This window comes from Carettochelys insculpta, chromosome 8 (genome assembly GCF_033958435.1).
Source record: "Carettochelys insculpta isolate YL-2023 chromosome 8, ASM3395843v1, whole genome shotgun sequence".
Lineage (NCBI taxonomy): Eukaryota > Metazoa > Chordata > Testudines > Carettochelyidae > Carettochelys > Carettochelys insculpta.
The window spans coordinates 27,337,576-27,363,036 of record NC_134144.1 but is presented as its reverse complement, the minus strand read 5'-3'; the positions used below and the strand labels follow the sequence as shown (position 1 = coordinate 27,363,036).

Here is a 25,461-nt window from a genome sequence, read left to right as displayed (position 1 = left end):
ATTGTCTTTTAAAATGTACAGTGGATTTTTACCTTGCTCCATGTGTCATTTCATGAGCATAATTGTACAATCCAATAATTGCCTTCCTTTCCTCAATACGAGACAGCAATATCATTAGTGTTGTGTAGGTTATGATCAAATCAAGGTAGTTCTTCGTTAAATCAAAGTTTACAGTCTAGAGACAAAGTACAAATGGTTACAGTTTTCCTTCCCTTCTGAAGGCCTTCAGTAACAGAAGTACTAAAATACATATGTTTTGGTAAAAAAATCCTAAATCATACTCAAGCATTATTAGTACTTAATTCATGTGGATTTTTATGCCATAATTGTCTTTATTTTTCATGAACACTTACGCACAAGCTTAATGTAAGCACTTAAATTAGTGGGACAATTCAAATCCTTGAAGATAAACAAACCTTGGCAGCATTTGAATGTTAGTGAATATTTGTTAAATGCTGTGTAAAAGATTAAAAACTGGAAAATAATTTTGCTCTGAAATTAGAAAGCAATCAAAACATGAATACATTTTGTCTGACAGTTTATAAATTCTGTCGCATTTTAAAAGATGGCCTGCAAAGGACAAAAATTGGGCTTGTCTCACCATTTTAATTCTTAATGAGGTATGAAAGTCTCATGAAAGGGTTCATCTGTGCTTCGTTACTTTATGAACGCACATTTGCCAGACCTAACAGACAAATGACTAACGAACTAGTGAAGTGAGAACAATGGAAGCACAAAGAATGAAACCCAAAATTAACAACCTAAAAATGGCTATACTGGATCAGACCAATGGTTCATCTAGCCCAGTATGCCATTTTCTGCCAGCAATCAGTGCTAAACGCATTAGAGGGAATGAACAGTACATGGCAATTCCAAGTTATCCATCCCTTGTCACACAGTCGCAGCTTCCAAGAGTTGGTGGTTCAGGGTCATCCAGAGTATAGGTTTATGCCCCTGACCTAAGAGACAGCAACGGACCCATCCCCCAATAACTCATCTAATTCTTTCTCGAACACAGTTGTACTTCAGGCATTCACAACATGCCCAGTCAAGAAGTTCCACAGGTTGACTGCACTGTGTGAAGATATAGTTCCTTGTATTTGTTTTAAACCTGCATCTTAATTTTATCAGGTGATCCCAGTTCCTGTATTGCTTGAATGGGTAAATAACACTTCCCTATTTAGTTTCTCTGTATCAGTCATGATTTTACAGCGCCCTGCCCCATGCCATCCCCTCCACTCTACCTTCTCTTTTGAGATGAACAGTCCCACTCCTTTCAGTCTGTCCACACCCTTAATTATTTGTGCTGGTCTTCTCTGTATCTTTTGGCACCAAGTTATGGGTATATCACAGATTGATATAGTAACATTATTATATTTTCTGTCATATTATCTATCCTAACGTTTCTTAATATTGTTAGCTTTTTCGACCACTCCTGAACATTGAAAGAGAAGTTACTCACCGTAGTAACGACGGTTCTTTGAGATGTGTCCCCGTGGGTGCTCCACAATAGGTGTCGGGCTTGCCCCGGCGCCGCAGATCGGAAACTTTCCAACAGTTTCTCCCGGACCGCACATGCGCCGGCGCGCGCCGCTCCCCTGTGCGTCCCCGGCCACGTGCGCGATCCGGTCCCCGCCATTTCCTTGACCAACCGCCTCGGATGCTCCTGAAAAACACTAAACAGAGATCCGAAGCGGGGAGGATGGGCGGGTAGTGGAGCACCCACGGGGACACATCTCGAAGAGCCATCGTTACTATGTTGAGTAACTTCTCTTTCTTCATCGAGTGTCCCCGTGGGTGCTCCACAATAGGTGACTACCCAGCAGTAACCCAAGTAAGGAGGTGGGTAATCGGTTTATGTGCAGCTTGCCCCCGAGAGGACTGCTGTCGAGAGGCGGGTATCCTCTTGGAACACCCGATGTAGGGCATAATGCTTGGCGAAGGTGTCCTAGGATGACCAGGTCACCGCTCTACAGATATCTTTGAACGCGATGCCCTTGAAAAAGGCTGCTGACGCCACAACCGCCCTGGTGGAGTGAGCCCTAGGCGGGGCCAGCAAAGGAGTTTTTCGAAGTTCGTAGCACATTTTTATACATGACACAATGTGCTTCGAGATTCACTGTGAAGAGAGACCCTCTCCTTTAGACCTGAGAGCGAGAGAGACTAGAAGTCTGTCCGTTTTCCAGAAGGACTTAGTTCTATCTATGTAGAAGGCCAACGCCCTCCTCACATCCAGGAGATGTAGGCGTGCCTCCTTGCTGGAGCTGTGAGGCTTCGGGTAAAACGAGGGTAAAACTATGGGTTCGTTAAGGTGGAACTCTGAAGAAACTTTCGGAACAAAGGCTGGGTGCAGCCGTAAAGTTACCGCCTCCTTTGAGAATACTGTGCAGGGCGGCGTTGCCATAACTGCTGCGAGCTGACGTAATTGCAAGAAGGAAGGTTGTTTTTATCGTAAGGAGACATAGGGGAACTGTGGCTAAGGGTTCAAAGGGTGGGTCCGTTAGCGCGCTGAGCACCAGGTCCAAGTTCCACGATGGTGGAAGCGGTTTCCGAGGGGGTACAGGATTACCAGCCCCTTCAGGAACCTGATAACAATAGGATGGGCAAATACCGTGGGCCCCTCCTCTTCATGCCGAAAAGCAAATATAGCGGCGAGGTGGACCTTTAGCGAGGATAGGGAAAGCCCGCCCCTCTTGAGGTCCAATAAGTATTCTAGTATTACCAGTATAGGAACGTCGAGGGGAGCTAACTGCTTGGCAGAACACCATGCAGTGAATCGAGTCCACTTCTGCTTGTAGGTCTTCCTGGTGGAGGTCCTTCGGCTGCTCTCCAGGACTTGCTGTACTCCCTCCGTACATGTGCTCTCTAGGGAGCTAAGCCATGGATTAGCCATGCTTGTAGGCGCAGGCCTTGAGGGTGTGGGTGCACTATGGAACCCTGGGCCTGCGTGAATAGGTCTGGCGCCACCGGAAGGGGGAGCAGTGGGCGGTCCGACATGCGCAGAAGCAAGGGGAACCATTGCTGTCGATCCCACGTTGGGACTACTAGAATCATGAGGGCTCTCTCCCTACTGGCTTTCTGCAACACCTTGTGGATGAGCACTGTGGGGGGAAAACGAGTAAAGTAGGGGGCCCTTCCATGAAATCGCGAATGTGTCCCCCAGCGACCCCTGCCCCAATCCTGCCCTGGAGCAGTACTGGGGGCACTTCTTGTGCTGAGCGGCAAACAGATCTATCTGAGGAAACCCCCATGTGTGAAAGATTGGTCGTAGCAGATTGGAATGAATTCGTGCGTGAGTGCAAAGCGCCTGTTCAGCTGGTCTGCTTTCACGTTGTGAGCGCCCAGCAAATACGAGGCTTTCAACGTTATATTGTTGGCGATGCACCAGTTCCACAGCCGGACTGCTTCCACACATAGGGCACAGAATCGAGCGCCTCCTTGTCGATTTATATAAAACATGGTGGAGGTATTGTCTGTATTGATCCCAACTACTTTGCCTTGTATGTGGTCTCGAAAGTGTTTGCAGGCATTGAACACTGCTCTGAGCTCCAGTATATTTATGTGCAGTGACTGTTCCGTATGGGACCATAGTCCTTGCGTCACTTTGTCGCCGATGTGAGCTCCCCATCCTATGTGGGAAGCGTCTGTAGTAAGAAAAATAGAGATTTGTGGTTGGTGAAAGGGTACCCCTGTCAGCATATTCTTGGGGTTTACCCACCACTGCAGGGATCTGCACACCTCTGTCGTGGGTGACACCACCCTGCGGACAGTGTGGGATGCCAGCTTGTAGACGCTCGCCAGCCAACGTTGCAGGCTGCGCATATGCAATCTGGCATTGTGGAAGTTAAGATGTAACATTGTACATAAAAGAGTTACATTGTAAAAAGAAATTAAATCACACTATGATACAGTGTTACTTCTGAGCTCAAGAAGGGAAGTTATGTTCATACTGTGTGTAGGAATGTAGGGTGGGTTTGGATGGAGCCAGGTGTGCCTGGGAAAGCAGAAACCGGAGCAGTAGGTGCTAGACAGTAATTAAGGTAACCAGGGAGTCATTGGCAGGGGATTGCTAAGGGTGATATGGAAATGAAGGAATGTAACTGGTCTCAGGGACTATATGGGGTGGGTGTGCATCTGCTTTTTTCCTTTGTCTATTAACTTGCCTTCTTGATCTGTATAAATTAAGAGACCTGAGCCCTGGGAGGGGACTCACTTTTCTAAATGTATTAGCAGAGCAGCTTTGCTAATAAACAGAGTGGTCTGACAAATTGTGAGTCTTGAGTCTAACTTTGACAATTTGGAGGTCCCACTGAGATGGCAAGCGTCTTCGCTGAGGCTGTGTGATCCCTGACTGCCTTGCAGGACGACCGTGGCAGCCGGCGCCTGAACATTTAGTCCAAGCGGTCCTCCATGAGACAGAAAGGTGCACAACCGCAGCGCAGTCTATGCCATCGAACCTGTTGGTTCGCACTCTGTTCTGGTAGGGGTCCCGGGATCTAACTTCTGGAATCTGGTCCTGATCAGGTAATTATTCTTTCTGGGTTTTGACCGGTCTGAGGACTGTCCTGTCTCTGTGTCTATCCGTCCTCCCTGTGGTGTGTTTGAGTCTGGGTGCCATCTCCGTCCAGGGACTGGCCGACCAAGGGGTTCCCATCCCCGTGGTCTGAATAAGTGAAATCTGCACAATTGCAGCCGCACCACACCTTGGGTATAACCCCTGGTGCGAAAGCAAGGGCAATTGAGGCAGCAGCCTGTGGGCTCCTTTCTGTGTGTTGCACTAGCCCGAATTTCCTTCTTGTGTGAGTGCTGTGTGAAGTCCTCCTGGATGGGTAATCAGAAGTCTAAGGCAGAACAGTTCCCTAAGGGAACTCCGGCTTATTTTATGTATTTTAGGAGGGGTCCAGACTCTTCCAGGTTTCTTGAGAAATGGTCTAAACTGACCCTGGAGAACCCCAAATTGCAGTGGCCGCTGTTAGGTTCTTGGGACAAGGACTGAGTGAACGCCTTAAAAGACAAACTCGTCCTCCCAAAAAAAAAAAACTAAATTGGCAAAAGGAGAGGTAGACTGCTTCATGCAGTGGTGAGAAGAGGCAAATCATAGGTGGACTGAATCAAAACTCACCTCTCTTAGAAATTCTAATGATAAATTAAAAGCCCAAGTAAATGCAGTCTCTCCCACCACCAGTCTGAGCGCTCCCCTTTACCCAGTCCTGTGTAATGATCCGGATCAAATCCAACCCCCACCATACTCCTGCTCGAGTAAAAAAAAAAAAAAAAAAAAAAAAAAAGGGGGGGTCGGGGCGGGGCGGAGAAAAGCCTTCAGTAACTACAGGTAAGAGCAATGATGAGAATGAGGAAAATATCCTCATTGGCCTCACAGCCCTGCAAAGTATTATGAAAAGACAACCCAAAGCAGACTGCAAAAATTCTCTTGATCTCCCTACCTGGAAAAGAGAATCTGATGGGAGGTTTAAAAAAAAAAGAATTCTAATAAAAATGTTGTGGCACCGTTACGAGTCCTTAAGGTGGAAGGAAGTGAGCCCATATGGAATTATAAGCCCTGGACCCGTACGGAACTTTTGTCTATAGTTAGAGGTTTTCCCAAGCCACAGGAAAATCCTATCAAATTTGCTGAGGAGTTTGTGTTAATCTGTGAAACCTATGAACCCTCCAAAACAGACCTCCTCCAACTGTGTAAACTGTTAGCCTCTACCAGTCAGTATGAAACATGGTTGACTGCCGCAGACTGGCCAGCTGAGGCACGCCATTCAGCCATGAAAAATACTGACCCAGTTCGAATTACTGTAGACAAATACTGTCTCAGTACCCTTTAAATCCTGAAGCAGAGGCTGGTATTGCTCCAGTTATAACCGCATTGAAAGAACAAGGAATTATTGTTCCCTGTTCCAGCCCCTGTAACACCCCTATCCTCCCAGTTCGAAAGGCTGATGGTAAATCGTGGCGGTTTGTTTAGGATCTTCGACCCATTAACCGTATTGTCATACCTACTTTTCCAGTAGTCCCTAAGCCCGCCACAATATTGGCTTCTATTCCACCAGATGCAACCCATTTTACTGTTGTGGATTTGTGTTCTGCTTTCTTCTCTGTCCCGGTTCACACTGAATCCCTTGTCCTCCGTTCTCCTCTCACTCTCATGGTTCCTGTTTTAGGAATGACCAAGGTCGCCTCCTTGCAGGATATGCTGTGGTATCCCTCTCTAAAACTATAGAAGCTGCGCCTTTACCTTCTGTAACTTCAGCCCGGGTAGCTGAACTGGTTGCCCTAACCTGTGCTTGCTTCCTGGCTGAGGGGCACTCTGCCACCATTTACACTGACTCTTGATATGCTTTTGGGGTTGTACATGACTTTGGCACCCTCTGGCAGGCTCGAGGTTTCCTTACCTCTGCTGGTACCCCTATCAAGAATGGCCCCAACATTGCCGCTCTCCTGTATGCAGTTTTACTCCCACCTGCTTTAGCCATTGTTAAGTGTATTGGCCACTCAGCTGCAGACACTGAGGTGGCTAAAGGAAATGCACTTGCTGATGTTGCTGCAAAACATGCTGCCACTATGGAACCTTTGCTAGACGCGTTTCTTGGTTCCCTCTCTGTCTCCGTATCACCACCGTCCCTTTCTGATCTCGCCCAGCTCCAGGACTCTGCCCCAGAAGCAGAGAAAGACTCCTGGAGTGCCCAGGGTTGCTCTCTACATCCTGATTCCCTTTGGCGCTCGCCTACTGGTGCCCTCGTAGCCCCTCTTTCACTCTACCCATCTCTGGCCGCCCTGCTACACGGTGCTTCTCCTGTCGGAAAGGAGGGGATGGTCTCTGCTATGACTAAGGCAGGATGGTGGGCTCCCCATTTCAGCTCTTTTGCAACCCGCCACTGCGCTGCCTGTACTACTTGCCAAAGCTACAATGTAGGCAAGTCTGTAAGAGTAACACAAGGGTTTCGAGGTCTGCCTCAAGCACCTTTCTTACACTGGCAACTTGACTTTGTTCAAATGCCTAAGTGTCAGAAATATGAATTCATTTTAGTTATGGTATGTCTGTTTTCGGGTTGGACTGAAGCTTTTCCCTGCCGCAAAGCTGATTCATTGTCTGTTGCCAAATGCTTGTTAAACCATATTATCCCTACCAAGGGAATTCCTGCTACTCTGTCTAGTGACCAGGGAACACATTTTACTGAAAAAAAAAAAATTTTGTTCAGCATCTGGACCGGGTATTACATGTCACTCACCTATTGCACTGTCCCTACCATCCACAGAGTGCAGGTGCAGTTGAAAGGCGAAATGGTGTGCTAAAAAATAAGCTTGCAAAAAAATTTGTGACTCTACAGGGTTAAACTGGCCAGCAGCTTTACCACTGGCCCTTATGGAAATTCGATCATCCCCATCTCAACGGCACAAATTAACTCCATTTGAAATCATCATGGGATGCCCTCTGTGAACAATGGCTACCACTACCCCAGTCCCAGACCTAAACCTGACTCACAGCACACTCCTTCAGTATTGCAAGGGATTAATGCAAGCTGTGAGTCACATCCATTCACAGGTACAAGCAGCCTGGCCAACGAAACCCACCTTCGAAAGCACGCCTTGAAACCCCAGTGGAAGGGTCCATACCAGGTATTGCTCATTACCCAGACAGCTGTAAAGCTATCCGGCATCGCAGCATGGATACATGCTTCACAGTGTAAAAAAGCACCATCCCCAGTGGACCAAGCACCACCGCAGAACCACGCAGAGCCAATTTTGGCTCCAGAAAAAGACGTAGAGGAACAGCCTGCAATACCTTACAACCTACGCCCCCGTAAGGGTTGCCAGAAGCAGACAGTAAGCAAACAGCAGGACCCGAAAAGAAGCAGTAGTGAGCCTAGCACCTGCTGCCTGGTGGACATAAAACCGTGACTGCGGTTCCCTCGAGAGAGGTTGTCAGAACCAGAAAGGGTCCTGCCTTCAACATGTGTCCCTGGTGGAGCCGAATCCTCAGCTACTGGTTTCTTCAAGTCTGGGGAGTCCGAAGTGACAATGACAATTCTTTTATTCAGCAACAAGTGTGGATAGCCCAGACTCTCAATATCTCTAATTGCTGGGTCTGCAGCCACATCCCGACGTGGAAAAGAAATGACACTTGGGGATTGATGAGAACAAATGTTCCTAAATTTATAAGTGTGGTGAAGGGAAAGGCCACTGGTGCTGGGTGTGTAATGGGACAGGGCTGAATTTAGGGAGGAGCAGCTGTGTCCAATATATTGTGTCCCATGGTGTATGGGACTATTCAAATAAGATTGGAGAATGGCAAACCGGTTATGGGGATATGAATTTTTTCTCAACCTGGGATCAGACCGGAAAAATCAATCTCTTGCTCCCCCTATAGCCTCCTTGAAAAAAAAAACACCACAATCTTCCAATGTCATGCAAATGTTACTTCTTTCCGCAAGGAAGGTCATCCTGTGCCCTTTGGGGGATATTATTCCTCTTTCGTGGATACCTCTCTCTCAAAAGGGTGCAGCTAACCCTTCCCAGCTTTAATAGGACATCATCGGGTCTGTGGGAGAAATGCTTATACCATGTTACCAGCTAACTGGTCAGGTATTTGTTATCCTGCTCAGCTTTTCCCGCAATTCCGTGTGCTTCAATATATTCCTGATAATACTAACTATGTAATAAATCGCGCTAGCCACTTGGAGCAGATTGCATACCTTCCCCACAAAGAGCCAAGTTCCTTGTGGAAATGGCTAAGGGTTTATTCCATTTCTCTAGCCTAGGAAACTGGTTGTTTCAAGGATTTCTGACTATCTTATTTGGAATTTTCATGATTTTTGTATGTTTCCAATTAATCTCTTATTATATCCAAAGCTGTGCAAGGCACACCATCCAACAGGTTACCCCTAACCAGAGTGCCAATCTGATGGTTTTAAATATCACCAATGAGAGGAATAAAAAAGAACGGTTAATGTATGAAACCCGGTAATTGTTGGTCATAGGCGTAGCTTGACCAAAAGGAGGGATTGTGGAAGTATAAGATGTGACATTGTACATAAAAGAGTTACATTGTAAAAAGAAATTAAATCACACTATGATACAATGTTACTTCTGAGCTCAAGAAGGGAAGTTATGTTCATACTGTGTGTAGGAATGTAGGGTGGGTTTGGATGGAGCCAGGTGTGCCTGGGAAAGCAGAAACTGGAGCAGTAGGTGCTAGACAGTAATTAATTAAGGTAACCAGGGAGTCATTGGCAGGGGATTGCTAAGGGTGATATGGAAATGAAGGTACGTAACTGGTCTCAGGGACTGTATGGGGTGGGTGTGTGTCTGTTTTTTTCCTTTTTTTTTCCTTTGTCTATTAACTTGCCTTCTTAACCTGTATAAATTAAGAGACCTGAGCCCTGTGAGGGGACTCACTTTTCTAAATGTATTAGCAGAGCAGATTTGCCAATAAACAGAGTGGTCTGACAAACTGTGAGTCTTGAGTCTAACTTTGACAGCGTTCTGCACCACAAACGTTGCTGCCGCCATGTGGCCTAGCAGCTGCAAGCACGTTAAGACTGGCACCGTGGGGCTGTATGTAATGACTTGCACCAGCAAACTGATGGCGCGAAAGCGGGCGTCGGGTAGATACATCCTTGCTGTAATAGAGTTTATACGTGCCCCTGTGAACTCTATGTCTTGTGTGGGATCGGTCTTGGACTTCGCGAGGTTGGTGACCAGGCCCAGTGAAGAAAACGTGTCTGCTGTTACGCGTATCATGCGTAGTACCTCTGCCTTCGAGGCCCCTTTCAGTAGGCAGTCGTCCAGATATGGGAATATAAATACCCCTTGTCTGTGCAGGTAGGCTGACACCACTGCCAGGGTTTTGGTAAAGACTCTGGGGGCCGAGGAGAGGCCGAACGGAAGAATCTTGTATTGGAAATGCTCCTTGCTGACCATAAAACGGAGAAAGCGTCTGTGTGCCGGGTGGATCGTTATATGAAAATACGCATCTTGTAAGTCAAGGGCTGCAAACCAAGCTCCATCGTCCAGCGCTGAGAGTATAGAGGCGACTGTCATCATCTGAAAACGTTGTTTGCGCAAGTACCGGTTGAGGCCCCGAAGATCTAAGATGGGCCTCCAGCCTCCTGTTTTCTTCTCTGTAAGGAAGTATCGTGAATAAAAACCTTTCCCCTGGAATCACTCTGGCACTCTTTCCACTGCCCCTATGAACATAAGGTGGTCCACCTCCTGTTTGAGTCTCGCCTCGTGGGAAGCATCCCTGAGGTGGGGCCTGGGCGGAGGTTTCGGCCGTGGGAGCGACTGGAAGGGGATCGCGTAACCCGTGGCTATGATCTCCAGTACCCATTTGTCTGTGGTGATCTTTTGCCATTGGGGGTGGAACGGTTGGAGGCGATGATGGAACATTAGCTGGGGATGGCATCGCGCGATAGTAGTGATAGTGCAGCCCTCGACCTGCCCGTCAAACTTGTTGCCTTTGGGCCTGCCCCGAGGACGCACGGCTTTGTTGGGAACGTCGCCTAGGAGTTCTATACTGTTGCTGCTGTTGATGTCGCCCTTGGTCGTAGCCCCATTGGTACTGAGCACGCTGTGGTTGGTACGGGTATCATCTTTGCTGAGGGTAATACTTTTTCTTCCTGTATGGAGGGGTATAAATACCCAGGGTTCTGAGTGTAGCTCTTGAGTCCTTACTGGAGTGAAGGACCGAATCAGTTGAATCTGCAAACAACTTCTGCGTGTCAAAGGGGAGATCAACAATCTTCGCCTGCAGATCCCTCAGGATACCCGATGTCTGAAGTCAGGATTCCCTGCGCATGACCACTGCTGTAGCTGTTGAGTGTGCCGCCGTGTCTGCCACGTCCAGGGCGATCTGGACTCCTGTCCTCGAAGCTGCATAGCCCTCTTGCACAATCACCTTCAGCACCGGCTTCTTATCTTCCGGAAGCGAATCCATGAGAGAAGTAAGCCTGGAGTAATTGTCGAAATTATGGTTCGCTAGATGTGCAGCATAATTTGCCACTCTCAACAGCAGGGTGGAGGAGGAGTATACCTTTCTGCCGAACAGCTCTAGCTTCTTGCCATCTCTGTCCGTACCCCCCGCTTTGTACTGGGAAGTCTTTGATCTCTGCTGAGACAATTCTACCACCAATGAATTTGGTTGTGGGTGACTAAAAAGGAACTCCATGCCCTTCGCCGGGACAAAGTATTTCTTATCCACTCTTTTGTTTGTAGGTGGAGTGGAAGCCGGGGTCTGCCATATGGTGGTGGCTGACTCCATGATGGCTTCGTCGAGCAGGATAGCGATTTTGGATGAAGCCGGGGGTCTCAGATTTTTGAGGAGTTTGTGATGCTTCTCCTGTACCTCTGTCGTTTGGATGCCTTGCATGAAAGCCACCCTTTTAAACAGCTCCTGAAACTGTTTGAGGTTGTCCAGTGGAGCAACGTCCCCAGGGACAGTAGCCTAGTCGGGGGAGGACAAGGAGGAACCACTAGGGTAAGCCTCCTTCGAACTCTCAGGATCTTGCGGTCGATGGTACACCCGCTCGCTAGAGGCTTGCGAAGGAAAGTCTCGGGGTTCCAAAATCAACTCCCCTTGAGACAGCTGTGTTTCCGTCCGCATACGAGAGTGTCCATGGGGGTATTGGACGGTCGGGGGGGACCTGCCCCTAGATGCATGCCTGGGGTGTCTGTGCCCAGCATGGTAAGAGCGACCATGGCAGCACGGGCACGGTTCCTGGGATGGAGACCTGGACCACTTTTGGGGTGTGTACCCCCGGTGTCTGAGAGAGCAAGATCTCCGCGATGATTCAGACAGTGGTGAAACTGGTTTGTGATAGTACTCCAAGGGATCCAATCCCAGAAAAGGTGAAGGTGGCCCAAGCCATGGTGATGCTGGTTGGAGGAATGGAAAAGGAGGCTCTGGGTAGGCTGGAGGAGACCCATGTCTTCTGGGTGGCGTGCGCAGCATAAGGGGAGAGCTTGTTGCGGGTAGCATTGCAGCCCTGTCCGGAGAAGGGCTGTGGTGCCGGGTTTTTGCTCTTGCCTTACCCCTCCCCCCTGCGGGGCTGGCACCGCCCCCTCCCATGCCGGGGATCTCGGCCCCGCTGTCGGCGCCGCGCTCGGCACGCTCAGCTGCGGTGCCGTGCGGATAACGTCCTCCGGTGCCTGCAGGCTGCGTGCCTGTTGGCCCTGCACCGCTGGCGCCCCGGGGGTCGGTGCCGCTTGTGGCGGTGCCGCCAGTTCCGGCGCTTGCCTGGCCGCCGCTCTGGGAGCTGCGCATGCCGGCTGTTTAGTAATCGGAGGCTCAGCCTCTGCCACGTGCGCTGCTGCGCTGGTGCTTGTTTGGATCTGCGGCTGGGGGCTGTGTGCTGCACCCGTCCCGCTCGCTGCGACTGCTGGCAGGAATCGGGCTGGAGAGAGCTTCCTCCGTTTCTGCACCAAGGGAGTGAGGGAAGCCGCCTTCCTTTTATGGAGCCCGGGGGTCCCTCCGATTGAAGCCTCTCCGGCACGTCGGGCTGGAGGGCCTTATCAAACAACAGCATTTTCAGCCACATTTCTCTGTCTTTTCTGGCCCTGGCTGTGAGCTTTGCACAACGGGAACACTTCTGGGTAACGTGTGATTCCCCCAGGCACCTAATGCATTGACTATGCCCATGGGAGGCCAACATAGCTTCGCGGCAGGACTCACACTTTTTGAATCCTGAAGAGGACATCGCTGTGAGTCTTTGAGTTGTTAATAGGGTACTTAGCACTAGATTTGTGCCTGTTCCCCTTTCGCGGACTGCAGCCCGCCGCGGCCGGAGGCCTACTGGCCTTCACGTCCCCGCGTCTTCTCCGCTCCTCTCTCTCTTTACTAAATCTTTATATGGTTTTTTTTTTTTCTTCTGCAAGAAAAAAACCAACAGTTTACACTAAAAAAAACTCTAACCAAGCTGACTCTGGCCGTAGCCTGAGCGGATTCCGTCTGCAGCCGATGGCGGTTGAGAAGGAACTGGCGGGGACTGGATCGCGCACGTGGCCGGGGACGTGCAGGGGAGAGGCGCGCGCCGGCGCATGCGCGGTCCGGGAGAAACTGCTGGAAAGTTTCCGATCTGCAGCGCCGGGGCGAGCCCGACACCTATTGTGGAGCACCCACGGGGACACTCAATGAAGAACAGATATTTACAGAAAAGAGCCACAATTCCTTCAAGATCTCTCAAGTAGTAATATGTTATATATTCCCTTCCCGCCCCACTCCCACCATGTGCATTAATTTGTGCTGACTAACCATGAATATTCTGTCCCATTTTGTTCTCCAATCACCTAGTTTATGAAGTTACCAGGATATCTCACAAGTCAATTTTGGATTAATTATCTTGAATAATATTCTGTATCATCTGAAAATTGCGCTAAATAAAACACTATTCACCCTCTTTCCCATGTCATTCACAAGTATGTTGAACAGCACAGAAGCAGAGATCCTTGAGAGAACCTGTTATTTCTTACCATTGTGAGAACTGATTGTATGTATTACTACCCTTCGTTTTCTATCTTTTAATAAGTTACAAATCCGTGAATGTACCTTCCAGCTTATTCCACGACTGCTTACTTTGCTGAAGTGCCTTTGTAGAGAGATCTTGACAAAGGCTTTCTGAAAATCCAAGTAGGGTATACTGATTGGATCACCCTTATTCTCAAGCTGGCTGATACCCTCAGAGATTTCTAACTGATTGGGGAAGCAGGACTTCCCTTTACAAAGCCATAAGAAAAAGTTGAAAGTGAAATGGGTGTTCGGATACAGCCTTTTCTACACTGAAATGTTAAGTTCTAAAGTAACTACACAGGTCTACATAAAGAGATGAGCAAATAAAAAAACAGCATGTACAACAGAAGCACTTCTGTTTTCTGAACATCAAGTAGCTCCAACCCTTCAGCTGACACTTATCCAAGTATTACTCCAAGTATTCTGAAGTTGAAGAATCAGTGCGATAAGAATATGCAGCTGTGTATCATCAGTGGCTGACAATGCTGTAGCCAAGGTCCAAAAATATCTTGTTAAAAAGCAAGCTAGTTTTTAATACCTTGGTAATTAAATTATGGGAATAATATAGAGCCACAATTTAAAATTAGATTAGCCTAACTCATTCATATAGTAGCCAATATTCATTAAAACCATGCCATAAAAAATTATTTTTGGGAGTGTATCAATTTTCCACCTCTAACTATTCAAAAGCACCACATTAAAATTCTACAAAGTTTGTTATACTTCTAAATGTATGAAAAAGATGAAGGATGCAGTAACACAGAATGCAAAAATATTACTCTTTTTAGATACAGTTAACATTTTTAGCTTCTAATGGTATTTGAAAGCTCACTAAACTTTTTTTTTTTTTAAATCAAACTTACAATATCAAAGAAGACTTGGCAAACATCAATGGTATTCAGCAGCTCACAAACATGGTCCTTACAGAAGAAAAAATATTTTAGTTGCAAGCGTGAACAATTATGTGTGTATATAGCCAAAGAAAGAGAATATTCCGATACTACAAAACACAAAACTAGAAAAGCAGTTATTTCATCATAACCTATATAATACCACAAAAATATAATTTACCGGAGCCTTATTTGCTATGACTCCTGAACTACTGCAAAAATCGATTCTAATAGTCAACTGAGATACACTTGCCAGGCCATACCTTAAATTCCATAACATCAACAAATGTGAAGTAATACAAAGCCAGATTCTTCAGAATCTCCGATTTTTCCTTCTGCAGTTGAGCAAGCTGTTGCTGCAAAAGAAACACAAATGCATGTATGCTGTTCTCATGAGATCACTAAAAAACAGCTAGAAAAAATGACAGCAATGAAATACCTGTGAGGCTCAGGTAAACTACAAGGCTTGCTAAGCAAGAAAATGTATGTTTTTTCTGAAGTTGAGGTTCTTTTGCATTCATTTGGCATTTTTATTTAGACATATAGTAGTATAAAACACTAAAGACTGACCACTTTAATAGCCACTTGCTATCATCAGTTTTAGGATTAAAGCTTAAAATTAGTGCACATTAGTACTGAAGACATTATTTAGGGCAGCTAGACACAAAACCAGGAAATGTTAAGAAAGCAGTGTTTTATCATATGTGTAATTAGCAAAGGCACAACAGTACATGAACACAAAGCAGTATGACAAAAATAATGACAGATTATTTGAGGTGGGAGAAAATGTGGCAGAATTTACAAGTATTTCTACTGAAAAAACAATCTGCGTTTAAATTCTGAACTTACCAAAAAGAATATCCAGGCAAAGCCACGTTAAGCATGCAAAATAAAATGTAGATACAAACATAAAATACAGTAATGGTTCTTTGACCAGTTCCATATAAACTCAATACATTAAAACAAAAGCAACAAAAGAAACAAAGAAATGAAGAAAAAAAAAAAGCAAACCACTAGCATTAGACACTGGAGGAAAAATGGAAGAGGCAAATGTGAATACAAAGGTATAAATATAACAACATATGCTTTTTTACCAATTGAAGCAATAACAGCTGGTTGTATTTTGGGAGAGTATTTTTCACTGATTTGCAGACTAGCCCAAGTTAACTCTAGCAATAATCACAAAAATTAAGAAACTGTAGCTTAACAAGTATAACAAAAAAAAACTTGACAATTACTTAGTGGATGCATCGTTCACTGGTATTACTGCCTCTCACAATATTCAGGGACCACTTATTTAACTATTATGACATCAGAATTCTAATTCATCATAGTTTAAGTTGTGACTTGAATTTTAAATAAACCAAATGAATTTTATCAAAACAAAAAGCAGTCAAGTAGCACTTTAAAGACTTACTTGACTGCTTTTTGTTTTGATAGTATATAGACTAGCACGGCTCCCTCTCTGTTATTATTCAAATGAATTTTGAGACTCAAAATGAAAAATATACTAAATAATCCATAAAATTAGAAAATAAAGACTACTTAAATTACCTTTCAAAGTAACACATCCCCTATATTTCCCTAGGTAGTATACACCAATGTTTAAGACGGGAAGAGAAGGCATTTCAAGACTGGATAATACATCTTGAATTCATATAGAAAATGAGAACACAACACCCTCCCTATTTTCATTTGATGAGCACCTTGTGTAGCCAAACTAGGGAAAGCATCTATTCATTCCACAAGTGCGTACTCCAGTCCACTGACTCACATGCATCCATTGTATGATACTGACTCTCATATATTTGACAACTTATTATTAAACTTGATGGCACTGCACCAAGATAAGTCTTTCCTCCACATTTGAAAGTGAGGCAATGATCATTAGCTGTAAGACTCCCATTACTAACCAGCAGGACTTAATCCACCCTTCTTAATATCAACTACTTTGAGGACTAATGCTCCAATCCTGAAACAGGTTTGTGCACACTTTAACGTAAGCCATGTGTTTTCTGGCATGAAAATACAACAGTGCCACAATAGTGCCATGTGGAAGCCTGTTCTCATTTTTAAAGGCACATTGTCAACAAGAAGCAATCAGCATTATCTCCTGCAAATGTAAACAAACTTGCTTCTCCTAGTGACTGGCTTAAAAAAAAAAAGGACTGGTTGGATTTGTAGGTTCAAAGGTTTTACATTGTTTTCTTTTTGAATGCAGGTTTTTTCTGCTTAATTCTTCATTCACAAATTCAACTTTCCTGATAGAGAGTGCACTACAGTACTTGTTTTAGATGAACTGAAAAACACTATTTCTTTTATTTTTTACAATGCAAGTAACCAAAAATATAAAATTGCAAAATGAGGTCCAGGCCACAAAGTTTATGCCCAAATAAATGTGTTAAGTCTTTAAGTGCCACAGCTTGTTTTTTTAAAAGCATACAAATGAACCAAAATGCCCCCATGGAGCCCCACCCCAGGATTGGGCCAGGGCCAGGGCCAGGGCCAGGGCCAGGGCATCCCCAATCAGAGCATGGGGCCCACACCCCTGCTGTCATGAAACTTGAAAGTAGGTGAGTCAGAGATGGGAGTGGGTGGTGTGCTGAGACAGGAACATGCCTGCCTACTCCATGGATATACCTACGACTGGTTTACCCTTCCAAACTGCTGCCTCCCCTCCCCCTGACCCTGTGCCCCATCCTCATATCTTCATCTCACCGAAGTGGCTGGCTGCCTTGGCTCTCCATCAGTCACTGGGATTTGTTCCATCAAAACTGGTACCAAATGAACTGCTCAGTTGCAGGCTGCTGAGAGTGTCACACATATCTAGTCAATGGGCCATTGCTTCCCTGGGAGCCCCTGAGTCCGGGGTTACCTCAGATCATTTCTGATAGGACCAGCTGTTCTCCAGATTAAGTTAGCATGGGGTCCATCTCAGAGTGGGAGGGTTCTCCTAGGTGCCAGATGCTCAGCTGGGTCCCCTAAGAGAGCAACCACCCTTCTTCACCCTCACTTCTATGGCAGATTCTGGACAGAGTGGATTAAATCTGGGATGGCCAAGGTGGCGTAAGGAAGTTCTGAATGACACTGGCAAGTGCCCTCTGCCATCTGCGTATCTGAATGCGGAAAAGACTGGGCCATTGGCAGCTCTGCCCCCAGCCAGTGGGGCTGCCGGCCAGACTGGTGGAGCCTCCAGCCCATAGAAACCTCTGTGGCTGGGGCTCCCTGGTTCAGCAACATGCATAGTCCTGCCGGACCCGAGAATCCAGGATAAGAGTTCCAACTTGTATTTAAATCCCATATATTTTTAGATATTTAAAAAACCCAGCTGGACAGAGATTTAAGGACCAAAACATAAAGCTCTGCATTTTAATGTTTTAATGAATCTTTTAAGTAGGACTATTACTGACTTTAAAAGGTATCACTGGCACTTGGCCCCTACACAGAGTCCAAAAGGTCAAATTTCTGCACACTACCTCCAAAAGGTTGCTGACTCTTCTGCTAGACAATACTGACCTCCCATGGGTTCAGCAAATTCTCATGTTCAGCACCAGTTAGGTCCCAAGAGTGCTGGACAAGAGAGGTACTGTGAAAAGCAAGTAAGAGTACAGCTGGAGGTGCTATGTAGAGGGGAAAAAAACTAGTTACTGGAAAGTCCCTCCTGCTTTTTTGCAAGTCTGTTACATTCAACATACATAATTCCTTCTTCATAATTGCTCTGTGTTTTCATAGAAGCAGTTTTACCCCAACATTGGTTTTGTTTCAGTAGCAAATAAAGATATTTAATATGCCATGGAGCCCTTTGGGATGCTCTTGGCTAGATTTAAAGTGAGATACTGAAAAACATAAGACGTTGAGAAATACGTACTCTGAATTGCTCAGAACAGAGTGATGATAACGATCAGTTTAATTTCCAAACCCAAACTTTGAAAACAACTAAATAAACGTGATAGCTTACTGAGTCTTCATCATTTACTTGGGTTTTCAGTGCTCAGGAATGTCGGTGTAGTTCTTTCTACACTTGTGCAACAAAATTTTTCCACTAATGTCATAGCAGCTGTTGAAGAGCAGTTTAAGTGCCATCCTCAGTGCAAGTTTAGTATTTTGCAAAGGTATTTCATCTTCACAAACTTATAATGCTAATTTAGGAAGCTCTGAGTATTTCTGCTTCTAGGTTGGAGAGCAGAAACAATATGACTGTGGCCACACTTGGCCAAAACTTCGAAATGGCCATTTCGAAGACTAGTAATGAGGTGCTGAATTGAATATTCAGTGCCTCATCAGCATTAGGACACCTCCAGCTGCGGCACTTTGAAAGTGCCGCTTTCAAAAGCACACAGCTCGGCGTGGCTACACGGGGGTCCTTTCGAAAGGACCCCGCTCCTTTCGAAATCCCCTTATTCCTGAAGCGGGGTCCTTTTGAAAACGACCCCCGTGTAGCTGCGTTGAGCCGCGCGCTTTGGAAAGAGGCACTTTCAAAGTTCCGCAGACAGTAGCGTCCTAATGTTGATGAGGCGCTGAATATTCAATCCACCACCTCATTAGTAATCTTCTAAATGGCCATTTGCATGGCCATTTTGAAGTTTTGGCCAAGTGTGGCCACAGCCCATAAGTTTAATACTATGGAAGGAACAATTTCAATTACAGGTGATAATCATAAAGTCTTAACTGAAGCACTACAGAATACACTATATTTCAAAATAGGTCAAATATATAAAAAAAGAGTATTTTTGACAAACTAAGATAATGTACATAGTAAGCTATACTGCGGCTCAATACTCAGAAGAGAAATGCTAGGTTTTAGTACACACATTAACACAAAAGATTGAGGAAAAAACAAGGACACACACGTTACCCCAAAGTCTTCAACTACTCTACAATCATTTCGGAGGACGAGCTTTGAAGTAGTGAACAGCCACTGGCATGAACTTCAGTGCTATCAAAAATCAGACCAAAGCTGAAAGCTTTTAAAAGCCGCACCCCTAGTTCTTGAACATCTATTTACTTTTTGATCGTTCAGTTAAACCAGGGGTGCGACATTTTGTAAGGGGGCACAGTGTGATCGGCTCGGCCCCCTCCAGCTTCCACTGTGTCGCCAAGGGTACTTCCCTCCCTCCCTCCCACCGCTGGGCCAATCATGGAGAGGGGACAGGTGCATCCATGGCACCTGCTCCACTGTTGGACTGAGGCAGCTGGTTCCTGGTGGCAGGGGCCAGGCTGGCTAGGGTAGGGTGTCCCAGCACTCGAGCTTCCCCCATGGAAACACAGCTGGCTTGGCCCTGCAGTGCTTCACCCCCTCCCCCCTGGGAGGAGCCACCGCTCACCCAGCGCTTGAGCCCCGGGGCCAGTGCCCACCTCCACCTGCCCAGCTAAGCAGCTTGCCCACCCTGGGCCAGACTGAAGGAGAGGGGGAGCAAAGGACCTGAGACAAGTGGCAGGGGCAGCCAGTGACCTAGCACCCCTCCCACTTTGGGGCACCCCTAAAACCTCCCAAGAACCCCCTCCCAAGCATCTCACCCCTTTCGGAGCCCCCACCACCACATCTCTTCCTGCAGGCCTCCCACAGGTTCGGGGGGGAGGCTGGCTAACTGCAGGGCCAAAAAGGGGAGCACAACCTAAAAAGTTTGCTCACCCCTGAATTAGACATCTGATGGAGTATTTGCACTCTACTATTATAGAGCTCTGTCCTACACCACTTTTTTTGTGACTGTGCTGCAACTTTGCATACTGAATGACTGACTAGTCATAAGAAAACATTTTCCCACCCTCTTTTTTTTGCCCACATCAAGCAACTGACTAAAAAGGGACAAAATTTCAACTCTTCCTCTCCAAAATACTCTGATAGGGCACTAGATCAGCGGGACTGCTCCTGAGTCTCAGTAGTCAAATTAACAGATCTGAAAACCAGAAAGGATCATGATGATTATCTACTTCAACCTCATTAGCAAGAGGTTACAGAACTTCACCCAGTAATTTCTGCTTGAAGTCACCTAGAAACCCTTGTCATGAACCAGATTTCCAACTTGCTGGGTCCTGTATAAACACATAACAGAGTGTTCCTGCCCCCAAAGAACTTACAATCTAACCATAAGACCAGGCGTGTCCAACCTGCGGCCCGCAGGCCGCATGCGGCCCTGGACAGCTAGTAATGCAGCCCCACAAGATCATAAACTTTTAACATTATTATGTGATTTATATACATTAGCTATATTATATATTTTGTACACGGCCCAAGACTATCTTCACTCAATGTGGCCCAGGCAAGCCAAAAGGTTGGACACCCATGCATAAGACAAAAGACTGAGAAGACATCTCTACTACTGTGGGTTCGAAGCACTGCAGTCAATCCACTGGAGTTTGATTTTGCTGCATCAGTGAAGACACAGCAAAATCACTCTCTCTGGGTTTGGACATCAACCCTCATGCTCCATGCTATCACGTGGGATAAGGACGTAGGTGTGAGCCCAAAGTGTCCTGATCTGCACTAAGGAATAGCGATACATTGAGTGATACATTGAGTCTAGCTATGCTAATGCTGTAACTAGAATTGCGCATCTGGGATCAACTTTGTTCCCTAGTGTAGACCAAACCTGATAAAGACAGAAAGGTGAGAGTACAAGGAACCAATGAGAAAATACTGGTCAGCACAAGAGAGTAAACACGCAAAAAAAAAGAACCATTTTCCAGTTTTTTTATTGACACGTAAAAAGGAGAGTTTTAAGGAGTGTGTTCAAAAACAGTAACGTAACTTAGCTGATGTTTACAGGCACTTCAAGCATGGGAGGCAACATTAAAGTACTTGTTTGAAGTTTTAACCAGTGGGTTATGGAGGCCAACATGAACCTATTTGAGGCATGAGGCAATATTCTGATAGGGAATCAGAAATGACTGGTAAAGTTAGCTATGAAAGGCCATGAAAATCAATAAAAGCAGCTTATGTTTGGTATAAAAGAAAAGGGGAAGCCAGAGAAGGGATGCAAAGAAAGGGCTGATAATGTCAAAACACTGGAAGGTGTATCTTAAAAATATCAGTCTTAATTCGAAGACTTCAGGTGAGGAAGAATCCACCACATATTGGCTATGTCTGCACTAGCCAAAAACTTCTAAATGGCCATGCAAATGACCATTTTGAAGTTTACTAATGAAGCGCTGAAACACATATCCAGCGCCTCATTAGCATGTGGGCGGCCGTGGCACTTTGAAATTGATGCGGCTCGCCACCGCACGGCTCGTCCAGACAAGGCTCCTTTTCGAAAGGACCCCGCCTACTTCGAAGTCCCAGGAATCAGGGGACTTCAAAGTAGGCGGGGTCCTTTTGAAAAGGAGCCCCGTCTGGACGAGCCGCGCGGCGGCAAGCCTCATCAATTTCAAAGTGCCGCAGCCGCCCGCATGCTAATGAGGTGCTGAATATGTATTTCAGCGCTTCATTAGCAAACTTCAAAATGGTCATTTGCATGGCCATTTCGAAGTTTTTGGCTTGTGCAGACACAGCCATTGAGTACACTGTATCAATGTTTAATTAACTTCACATTAAGTGTTTGTGCCTCTCTCTAGTTTCAATTTGTCTAGCTTTAGCTCTCAAGTATTGCAACTTGCTATGCCTCTTTTTGCTACGATAAGCAGCCATCTACTAACAGAAATCCCTCCCATGTAAGTGTGACAGGGTATGACCAACACAGGCATATAATTAAGATTATTCTATTAACTTTTTAAATGTTATGTGCGCTTACTGCACATCAGACTGAATTCCAACTGCATGGGGTTACGTTACTCAACAACTATCAGTGGGAGGCAATTATAGCAAACCCTGAGACTAATGTAATGAAGTACCACCATGTGAGGATTTGTACATATATTAGATGAGACTGAGGGGGCAAAAGAAAAGCCTTTGATATAAGGGACCAGCCTAAATTGTCTGAGCGGGGTCTGAAAACTGACATGGATCTTTATCCAAGAGCACATATCCTGCTCAAGCGTCTGAAGAACTTTAATATCTACCAAAGCCCCTTTAGATGGAAGACAGGTGACCTCTGAAAGCTTATTATATGTTTTCACCTTGTTTTATGATACTATTTCCTTGCACAGCAGCATATGTTTGCAGTGGAAGATTCCAAACCTCTGAAGTTCTCCCCCCCACAGCTGACCTAAAAGATCTATTCAACCAAACCTGTTCAGGAACTGTGAAATTAGCAGGGATAAAGTGAAATTAATGTTTTAGACATGTTTCTGGAGGCTTGAATAGTTCAAATTACAGTGTTGGACTATGCTATGTAGTTGTAGCCATGCAAGACCCGGGGTACCAGAGAGAAGGTATCGTTTACTGGACCACAGTGCCTGGAGTGTTCACATCTGAGTGCATATCCCAGAGCAGACTGTCAAAAAACAGGGCAAGTGCCCCAACCTCCGGTGATACATTCCATAATCAGATTTCTCTGAGCCAATGACAAATATGAACTCTTGGATCACTGTAACAGTCATACCACAGAATCACAGTTCCCTTAGATTATCCAATCTATCTTGACATCCAGGCAAGCAGGATTTAGTGATGAATGGTCATTTACCCTTCTTGGCAGTCACTCGATAACAAGTAGGTTGTCACCATGTCACCCTCCTATTTGTGAGTCCGTTGATGGCTGATCAGCCCAATTCTAGAGCCACAGATCTTACCACAGAAGAGGCAGGTGTTGGTGGCTTTTGGAGGGACGTGAGGCAGTTTTTGACGATCTTTTCCTCTTTTCCACCTCTCCTCATCTTCACTGTGGCAGGCCCTCTCAAACTGTGCCACCCCCCCATGGATTACTATTTACACTACAAATCACAGAACATTCAATTGTGCCTCTCACTAACAGAATTTAGCCTAATAAAAGATCTCTCACTCACTTTGTGTCTCTGATGTTGGACTATAAAATAAAAAAGGACATTTTGATGCTGTACAAATGAAGTCAGGACTTGATTTTTAAAACTTAAGTCCAAAATATTTTCAAAATTATCTCTGGGTAGTCATCCTTCCTTTTCCCCTTCACAAATCTCTTCCCTACTTGTGCTGGTCTACCATACAACAGATGACAGAAAGGTGAAAAATATTATGACAAAACCACAGAAATTGGTAGATGGGACTCCACAAAGACAGAAACAAACTAGATGTAAGTCACTTTAAAAAAACCCAAAACAAACAAAAACTAAAATTTCAGAAGTTGATGAAATCCCTTTAAATACCCCTCTGTACTCAAAACAGACATTGCATAAAATCAGGTGGCAAACAACTGCCAGTGAAGTCAGGATGGATGTGAACACAACACCATTAAGTGAGCCAAGAGTTAAACAGAATATAAACCTGATGAGTTAGTGTAACATTTAAGTGCAACAAGAAACGTATATACAAACTATGCTGAAATAAATATCAGATGTACCAATGAACTCGCTATTCAACTGTAATGACATAACGAACACTATAAACATATCCTTCTCCAAACAGTGGCTGCCAACCTAGGTAACTGGCATCTATGCAGAAATTAGTTCAGGTATCTAAGACTAATTTTTTCTTCTTCTTCGCACTGTAGAGGAATAGCATTCTATGTCATGGGTGGTTGTAGGATTACTATCACATCACTTTAATTTGCAGCAAATTCCCTTCTATGAGGGAAGTGCTATATCAATGTACTTTATCAATTCCAATACAATACAGGAAGGTTCAAACTTATGAACAGGCTGTCCCTCAAGCACTTGTTTGTAAGTTGGTTGTTTGGATCTCTGAACGCTATTCACCCACAGCAACAAGCTTATAAATGGTAGTCAGGTTCCCAGGCTAGCCCACAAAAGTAAATTTAATTCAATGCAGATGAAATTCTGTATATTTGCAATGACAAATATTAGAAATAGTTTTTTTTATTTAACCTTGAATGCTGGTGCTCAGGTCATCTGGTCATTATATGGTCATTATATGCCTGGTCACCAGGTTAGTCAGCACATCCCAGTGTTTTCCATAAAATGTGGAATTAACATATCTGGATGCCTGATCTCTGTTTCTTTGTCCAGCCCATGTCACCTGACTGGGGAGGTGATAACACTTTTCATTGTGAAGCTCAGCACTAAAACATTTCTAATACAGATATAGCGCTAATAGCTATAGCTTTACAAACATGGCACAAACATACAAGTAGCATATACAGATCTAGTGCATTACTAGCTTTCATCAGACACCACACTTAGTCCACCTGGCACAAGATTTTATGTGAACTTAGTACAGTGATCACAGAAATGGCTTTATACTTATTGTAAAAATCTAACAACTTCACACACTGCTCCTCTGGAGTCCTCCAGCTAACACTTGTGCTGTTTGCCACCACCTGTGCTTCCTGCCTGCTCCCCTGAGGCCAGGGCCATCCTTACCCATTTGAAGACGACAGCTACACAAAGCAATCGAAAATTTGGGACATCACTGCATCTTAATGGTCACCCATCTCTTCCTATCCCTGTTCTGTGGCTCTGCTTCCTACAGAGAAGATCCAATCAACTTCAAAATGAAAAACCCTGCCAGGACTATTAGCAGAACACTGAACCTTTGAAAGAGCCACACAAGAAGCAATGAAGCCATTGTAACAGGTGTTTGCCCCAGATATAAATATTGTCAGTGTTTGAATTTACCGTGTCAGTCTACAGGGCCTTATTAATTTTTAGAGCAAATTTTAAATTATGTTGAAGATTATAAAAATCACATTTCTAAAGAGTCATTGCCCGCTTCCTCCCTCAACCCCCATGCTGCCATTGGGGTAACAGTTTAATAGTATTAAGTAGGCTCCCATAAAGCCTAAGGATGTCCATGCAGATGAGCTTTTGTTTGCCTGTGCAAATTCGTAAGTCAGATGTTTGTATCTAGAGGAGTGCCTGTAATAATTTGTCACTGCAGTCTCCACAAGCCTGTCCAACCATCAGAGACACAGACTATTTAGTTACATGTCTGAGGAAGAAATTATATGCTCCAAATCAAGATCCTGGAAAAGGAGTTTTATCCCATGACCTTTCCTGATCTAATGGCTACTTATGTAACACAATGACAAG

General features: G+C 45.2%; 1 protein-coding gene across 1 annotated transcript in view; it reads right to left on the bottom strand.

Annotated features, from left to right (window-relative positions):
* Nucleotides 1–25,461, bottom strand: part of NCKAP1 (NCK associated protein 1) — a 185,609-nt gene that overhangs the window by 123,920 nt on the left and 36,228 nt on the right. Inside the window, exons 3-5 of the mRNA XM_075000608.1 lie at nt 14,667–14,759; nt 14,377–14,433; nt 33–175 (exon numbers count right to left, since the gene is read on the bottom strand). Of these exons, the coding sequence (XP_074856709.1) occupies nt 33–175; nt 14,377–14,433; nt 14,667–14,759 (293 nt within the window). The remainder of the gene's footprint in view (nt 1–32; nt 176–14,376; nt 14,434–14,666; nt 14,760–25,461) is intronic.